This window comes from Pygoscelis adeliae, unplaced genomic scaffold (assembly GCF_000699105.1).
Source record: "Pygoscelis adeliae isolate BGI_AS28 unplaced genomic scaffold, ASM69910v1 Scaffold253, whole genome shotgun sequence".
NCBI lineage: Eukaryota > Metazoa > Chordata > Aves > Sphenisciformes > Spheniscidae > Pygoscelis > Pygoscelis adeliae.
In genome coordinates this window covers 57285-65488 of record NW_008824412.1, presented here as the reverse complement: position 1 = coordinate 65488, position 8204 = coordinate 57285, and the positions used below count along the sequence as shown (strand labels likewise).

General features: G+C 54.4%; 1 protein-coding gene across 1 annotated transcript in view; it reads right to left on the bottom strand.

Annotated features, from left to right (window-relative positions):
• Nucleotides 1-8204, bottom strand: part of IGSF9B (immunoglobulin superfamily, member 9B) — a gene marked incomplete at its 5' end in the record, with an annotated part of 37169 nt that overhangs the window by 3319 nt on the left and 25646 nt on the right. Inside the window, 2 exons of the mRNA XM_009320746.1 lie at nt 240-410; nt 464-506. Of these exons, the coding sequence (XP_009319021.1) occupies nt 240-410; nt 464-506 (214 nt within the window). The remainder of the gene's footprint in view (nt 1-239; nt 411-463; nt 507-8204) is intronic.

The following is an 8204-nucleotide window of genomic DNA, read 5'->3' as shown; positions in this document are numbered from 1 at the left end:
CATCAGGACAAATAAATTGACACTCAAAAAGAAAATCCAAAAGAAATCACTAAAGATGGGAGACACATGGAAGGGGAACTCGGTTTGGAGGCAGGGGAGGAGCAGGGGAGGGACAGCCCGCGGGTGAGCGGACCGAGAGCCATCCCTTTGGGGGGCAGGGGGTGAGGGTAGCATCCAGGCATGGGCTCAGAGACCGCCCGGCACTGAAGCCGGCAGGGACCTGCCCGAGCTCTGCCCACAGGGGGACAGAGGGGATGCTTTTGGGGACCGTGGGGTCCTCGCACTCACTGGATTGTTTTCTGGATTTCGAGGAGCCCTTGGATGACTTTTTGGGCTTCTTTATCCGCTGGTATTTCAGAGCTTCGAGCCTCTCAGGTGCAGCAGCGTCCCCGGACGGAGATGGACATTTTCTAGGAAGGAAAAGCAGACAGGCGCTGTCAGAGACTCTTACCCACGTTCGGGCCTCCGGACGTCCCCGCTGGGGGATCGGTCGACCCCAGCCAGCTCTGCCGTGGAAAAGGAAAAGGTGAGAAACCCGGGGCCGAGGAAGCGGGGCCAGCCAGGCGTGCCGGAACGTGGGGAGGGAGGAAGCGAGGCGCCTGCAAGTGCCGCTCCGCGAGGTCCCCGCCATCCCCCTACGTCTCCTCTGCCTTGCCAAGCGGCCCCACGAGCCCGGCTGGTCCCGCTGGCAACATCCAACACCGGCCCCGCAAGAGAGCCACCGGCACCCCAGCTCACCTGCCTGCCACGTCAGCACCGCTAAACAAAAAAGGACGGGGCAGATCCTATGTCCGATAAGGCATTTCTGGGAAGTGATGGGAAACCCCTTGGGATGGAGATAGAGGAAGAGACAGGCAGAAGCGGCACAGCAGCACCGAGACGGGCACCGTGAGCCACCCGGGGCAGACAACACCGGCACCACAAACAGCAGGGAGGCAGGATGCTGCCCGGCCCTGCTCCCACAGCCAAAAAAAACCAGGGGCCACACAACAGACAGGGACATGAAGGGCACACGCCGACACAGCCGGGAGCAGTATCTTGTTCCCAGGTCCCTGCTATATGTGACAACAGAAACACAACAGCACAGGAGTGTCTACTCCTTAACACCAAGAGGCTGGGAGCTGGGTTTTCTCGCCCTGTGGGACAGGACATTGAAATGGAAGCTCTGACAAGGTTTTATTGCGAGGGACAAGGAGGGGATTTGCAAAGGGGTGTTTCCCACAGAGGAGCCAGAAGTTGTGATAGTTTTCCAGCTTTAGCCCCTGAGTAACTCTTCTACAGCAACCAGCTCAAGGTTAAGTGGTCTCCCCTTTGCAAAGGGATTTTTTGCTTGCTTTCTTCACTGTACTTGTTTTTCCTGTCCGAGGACCAGACAAGTATGACTGCTGTGGAGAGCAGAGCAGTAGAGGAAAACCTTTTCCTTAGGAGAGCATCGGTCTAGCTCTCATCTGTAACACATCACAGCATTCCTCCCCCCTCTTGCTGCTTTCCCATTGTCCTTCCCCCTCTCCATTTTACTTTCATGTCCCTCCAAGTTGCACCAACACCTAATGCCACAGAAGCAGAAGTCTGAGTCAAGGCAGTTGAGGCCACAGGTAACGACCTGGGATCAACCTGAGTCATCACAGAGCAACCTGCACACAAGGTGCCCGGAGACGACAGGGGAAGCATCCACAAAGCGCCTTTCATTGCAATAAAGCCAATGCTCGAAGCCAGGCTCCAGAAAGAAAAGCCTGGAGATTTAAACCAGCATGCCTCTAACAAGCCAGTCCTACCCTTCAAAGGAGGAGATGACACTCTTCTGCTCTCACAACTCAGTCACCAGAGGTCAGCGACCAAACCTTTTCAGAACAGCCACACAGAGGACAGCACTGAGGGCAACTCCTGCATCTTCAGGCGACTGTGACTGGGGCAAGGTTCAGCAAACTCCGGGAGCCACAGGCTCTTCACAAGGCAGCAGGATGGGCAGGTGGAGGAGCCGCCTTCGCCGGCTGCAAGGACGCAGCATCGGTGCATTCAGACTCCTGCTTTGTCACCAAAAAGCTGTGGCCGAACTCATCCACCTCATTCCTGGTCTGTCAGTAAGCTGAGACCCGTCCAGCATTGCAAAAACGCTGCCGGTGCTGGCAGGGAACGGGTGAGCACATGGGCTCGAGCACAGAGCCCCAGCACACCCGGGCTGCGGTACAAGAGCACATCCACCTACAGCGAGTTTGGAGCTTCTCATCTCCCTTGGGTTTCAGGTGGAGCCTCTCCAGAACTGAAGACACCCCGCAGGCTTTCCTCTGCGAGTCCCCGCACATGCCACCGCCGCAGAGAGCACAGCTCGGTAGCAACGCTTTACGTCTGAGATCCCAAGCAGCTGCCGGAGCTGTGATGCTTCAGCTGGAGTGGCACAGGCGAAGAGCTCCCAAGGGATTTTTCCCCATGGGGAGCAGAAGGGGTTGTTTTTGAAGATGCGCGTGACTGCAGAGCTTCTCAGTTCTGCTAGCAGCATTGGAGAGCACAAGAAAAGCGCAGTGTGAATTGAAGCAGCAGCTGGGGCACAGCAGATGCAACGGAAACCCAAAGACTGGGGACCCTTTTCATGTTTCCCATCGCAACAGAGACATCAAGGCGTGGATGCTCCTGGAGAGCCTCTGTTCCAGCTCCCAGCAGAGCAGCACATCAGCCGAAGATGAAGCACCTCATTAGACAAGCTGGTAGAACTGCTGGCTGGATCCAAGCGAGAGCCTTCCCTCGTAGGAAAGACAACGTTTACAAGCCCGTACAGTTGCTGTGCTTAATTGCCTTCTTCCCAAGTGCAACCAGCTTCTCGTGAGAGATGCTGCAAGCAGCGGCTCCGAGCTCTGTTGGGGCACTGCCCGCTGAGCTGCACCCAGCACTGACAGCGGCCAGGCTGCAGCCCCGTGCACACGCTAGCTCAGAGTAAGACCACAGGGACCCGAAGGGCCAACAGCATGGGACTTCCCTGCAGTAATTCCTCCTTGAATGGTCAATAGCAGGCTTTTTCCATTTTATATCCACCAAACACAAATATTTGCACAAGAGTTACATTCATGTAGGTACTTGGCTAATTGCAGCCTTGACTACGCCAATCCCAGTCCATCTCCCATGGAGATCACATGTGCCAAGCCCTGGATGCCAGCAAGCTCAGCAATCCTGTCACCATCCTGCCCATCAGCATCTGTCTTCACCGCCTGTTCCCACCGCCCAGCTTTGCTAATATTATTAAAGCTCAACTTGTAAAAGGCTCTTGCTCTTTCCATTCTTTTTTCCTTCTAAGAAGATGCTACTGTGGCATGTTGACAAAATTAGACAGATTTACGCAAGGGATTATGAGGAAATTGCCTGAAGCTCGTTTCCACTAGTTCTCCGTAATTGGACTTGTATTTATGCACACAAATATAAACAGCGAGCGCACTGAACCCATGTGTCACCATAAATACTGTCTGACCTCTGGCAAGGAAGAGATACAGTGGAGGACGAAACGATGTTACGCACCAGCCAAATTTTATCTGCTCTACCCACCCTTTATTTCTTCAAAGGACTCTGAGTCTTTCAAATTTGTTTTCATTTTAAGCTCCGCCAAAAGCCTCTTCCCTGCCCCTGGAGTTAGCATTTTGGGCAGCTGCCCATGCACGAGAGATATCTTGAACACCAGCAGACAAGGGGTTCAGGGAGGCGGGCAAACTTCTTCTAGAGACTTCAGTGTAGAGCCAAGCAAAGGAGCTTCAAGAAGCACACGTGAATTCCTGACGCAAGCCTTCTGGAGAGATGCCACAAACACCCGGTGCAGCAGTTTTCCTCGAGTCTTCAAAGGACAATCCTTCTGAACGAGCAAGGGTCTGAACTGCATGGACAGAGAGGTACTGGAGAGGCCACAAATGTACCGAGGGACCTCAGAGAGCCCCAGGACAGGAGGAGGTAGCTAGGGGAGAAGAGCTATCCAACCCAACACACATCAGCTGCTCTTCTTCAAATGTCTTTCCACATACAAAGCGAAGATGTAAGGGCGAAGGCCCCATCACTAACCTTTTTCCACCCAAAAGGGGGAACCCACGTAGAGGAAAGGACTGGGAGATTCAAGGGCACAATACATGTATTTGACCTCATGGAGGTCTCACAGCACATGTTCCCCATCTCCTTCTCTCCTTGAGTCAAGACAGTGACATCCAGGAATAGTTTGGACATGTTAGAGCATCCACTTGGACCAGTTAGAGCATCCACTTGGACCAGAGCCCACCATGTCTCAGCCACCGTGTCCTTCAACACTTCATCCTCCTCAGACGGAGAGCTCAATTCGCCTACACGAGGCTCCATTTCAAGCTCAAGTCCTGCACAATCCCGTGAGATGTCCTGCAAGTTGGAATTCCCCCTCTGCTCTGAGGCAGTGCTGGCTGCTGCCTCCATCCGGGGATGCCATCGCGCATTGCTTGAGATCCTTCAGCGCGAGAGGTGCTAGAGAAACACAGCGGTGACGGCCCCTCGTCCCAGAGCTGCTGCTGCTGCCGCCACCAAGGCACCGCGATGAGGGAGGAAGGGGCTGGTCACAGCAGGGAGCACACCGGAGAAGGGGGTCCCTTCTACGGGTCTGCAGACACCACAACTCATCTACACAACAGACTTCACCATGCTGACAGGAGAGGTGCGGGGAGAGAGGGCGAGGGAAGAGGGGCCGGACTGGAGAGGAAGAGGGGGATACAGTCACGGGGAAGGGAGGGGAAGAGAGGAAGATAAATGAAAAACAGGAGTGAGAAAATATATAAGTAAATTAAAGAGACTGAAAAGAAAAAAATAATAATTAAGAAAGAAAAGAAAAACGCACTCAGACAAGCGGACTCACAACTTCTCCAAGCGGGAGGAGGCATGAAACACATGCAGAGGATCAGCACATGGACAGTCTTTAAAGGGGAACCTGTTTTCTTTCAAGCTGGGAGTGAGGGGTGCTCTTCCTCCCACACGCCTGGCACCGATGTCCCTTCGTCACTCAACGCTACGCCACGGCCAAGCGCCCAAGCTCCCGGCGTCAGCAGCGCTGTCCCGACAAGGGGGGGGAGCCAGGATGGCCACCCAGGGCAGGCTGCGGTGCCGAGGGGCGCGGGGGCTTGGTGCCTTGTCTGTGGTTTTTGGGTTTCCCTCTGCAGGGAGACGACAGCCCCCTCTTCCCCCTTAGGAGATGCATCACCGCGCACTGCATCCAAAGAGAAGATGGGAAAACTGCTCATGCCGACTCAGTAATGGCATTATTTATCTCTGCCAGACAGTAAAAACTACCCAACCTTCACCCAGCGAAAGCCACTGTGCGACAGCCGCCCCACGCCTGCTCCCAGCGCCAGGGGCTCAGCTGCAGCCGCCACCGAGCCTGCAGACTGCCTCTCCCTCTCCTCCTCTCAGCTTTTATTACTGCAGTACAGAAATCCGGCTGGTCTGGTATAAAAATCCCTGTGCTCCGCATGCACTGACAATTTTATGACCCCAAATCATCAAGAAATTACTTGGCTGGGCTCTTTACAGGATTCCTCGCTTATTAAAGCGAGATTTATTCTTCCGGCCTCTCCTTTTTGGGGATAATGACTCTGGAGTCGCTCCTGTGACTCCAACCCCCGGCAGCATCTTGGAGTAGGACACACGGCTGCTCCTCAGCAAACGTCCTGCTGGGCAACGTGACCCTGCTCCTGAAACCCCATCAGAAAGCAGCACCCATCACCGGAGACAGGAGCCAGCCAGGATCTATGCAAGAGGCACACCAAACTCGGACGTGAGCCTGGACTCACCTCTGCTGTGCTAAGGCCAATGTTCACTCATGTCCCTAACGCTCCCGGGGCAGGGAAGCACCACGGAAAAAGAATTGAGAAAACAGCCACGTCCTTGCTGAGGGCTTCCCTATTTCCTGAGAAGTCTGGCGCAGCCCAGATCTCACCAAGGCTTGGCGCTAGCTTTGCTCCTCATGGGACACCCTGCTCTGGGATCAGCGGGGGAAAACAGAAGAAGGTGGCCAAGCGCTTAAGAGCTTCGGAGGCTGCAAGGCTCAAACTGGAGGGGTTTTGCCATGCCAAGAGGATGGCTCCTCCATCACATACCCACTCCCATCGCCAGGACCTGACACTCCTTCCTCCCCTCTCCTGCTCTCCCCACCCCAGGACAACCCTCCACATCAGCTGGAGGAATTCCTCTCTTCTGGAAACATCTACCTGATTTCTCTAGGCATCTCATCTCTCTTGTGAGGCTCTTTTCCAGTCCAACAAGGCTCCTCAGGCTTTAGGAGAGCATTGGCCAGGACCTTGACTCTTCCCATCCAAGGCAGCAAAGCTTAAGTTTTTATAAGACCTGTCCTAAGGAAGCTTGGGCATGGCCAAGCCCTAGAAACGGTCCCATCCACAATCCCACCTCTCCTTCCATAACCAGCCTGGCTGACAGCCAAAAGGGTCAGCATTCCCACTCCTTGGGGTCAGCAATGACGGTTATCCCATCTGGCTTTAACAGTTTTAGCGACATTCTCTGCTTGTAAGGTCTGAAAACCACCTCCCGATTACTCTGTCCCAGTTCCAGGGATGCCCATGGCCATCTAAGGAAACCAGCCCCATGAAGGCAGCCTGAGAAGTATTTTCTTGGGAGAGTCTTTCAAGATGTGCTTAGGGCTGTTTAATTACAGCTGGATCAGAAAAAGTCTTAACGATTTCTCCAAGGAGTATTTCAAAGAGGGAGGGCTTTTACTATGACTACACTTGTGACGGGAACGATAAAACACCTCACTGGCAGCCTGAAACTATAATTATGCTGCTGCCAACCATACAGTCCATCTTGAAAGAAAGACTTCTCCCATTTTCCATGATTGAGAAGACTTGGGAAGAAGAAAACAGATCCAGGTACTGATGGGAACTAAATTCTACACGTCCTGGACCGCAACTGGAGACTGATTTTTGGAGCCCCCCTCCAAGAACAGTGTCTGCAGCTGGTTGCTCCCGAGGTGGCTGTTTTAACAGGCTCCAGGGGGTGGCCATGAGATCCTCCTGGTTTGGATCGGCTGGGACAACCCCACCTCAACACACACCTCCCTAACACCGCACAACCCTCGCGCCACGCAAGCCCTGCCAGGGCTGAGGGTGCCACGTATCACCGTCCACTAAGAAAGGGAGGGCGGCCATGGGGAGATGGCAGCTTGGCTCATCCCAAACCCCAACATGAAGACACAGCTGCCGCCACCGGGCTCTCCAGCCCTGCCGCCTCCCCGAAGGCAGGGGAGCAGCAGCATGCTGCTGGGAGGGGAAACCCAAAAGCCACAGAGACTGTGCGTCCAGAGGTGTTTCCTAGTGTTTTCGGATTCCTTATTCCCCTTTAAAGGAAGAGATGGTATTGGAAAAGCCCCTTCCATGTCCCCTCTCATGCCCCGCTCCCGGCCACCCTCCACAGCGCCCACACCATCCTTTCGGACATGGATCACCCTTACCTATTGAGCTGAGGAGAAGCTTGTCTCGACAACACTGCCCAGATAGCTGAGATTAATCAAAAACAAAGCAGTTATCAACACCCGCAAGGAGCCGAGCTCCGCAACACATCAGCACGTCAACAACTCCAAAGGAAAAGGAGGGAAAGAAACCAAACTGAAACACAAACGAAACGAGGCTGGAGAAGAAAGGGGGAAAGAAACAGAAGAGAAAGGAAAAGAAGAAAAGAAAACAATAATCAAAGTGAATGGATACACTGCGTAAAAGCACGGACAACAGTGCTGCTCTAACACGGATCTCTCCTGGAGCTGGGTCTCCTCGGGGTGCCCTGGCTAGGAGACATGGACCTACATCTACGTGCTTAACTGCACCGCTCCATAGCTGTGTTTTCCAGAGGCACACAGAAGTCGTTTCAGGCTCGTTCAGCTCCTCTCCCTCCCCATCCTCTCCCCTGAGCCCTCCTTCCTTCCCACTGCGCACCCCAGCCGTGCCGGAGGGGTTCTCTAAGGCCATAACGCTTCCAGGTACCAGAGGGCAGGAGTGAAATGCAGAGGGCACTGCGGGGTGAAACGCTGCCTCCCCCCTCCCCGAAACACACGCCTCTTCTCCGTATGCCTCTAACCGCGCCGGCTCCACGGGGCTGGATGCCCCGGCCCCCCAATTCCCCTCTGCCACAAGCCGGAGGGGGGGGGTTCGACCCCGCCAGACAACAAGCCAAAATGAAGCAAGACAAAAGGATGGGACGAAAGCACGGCT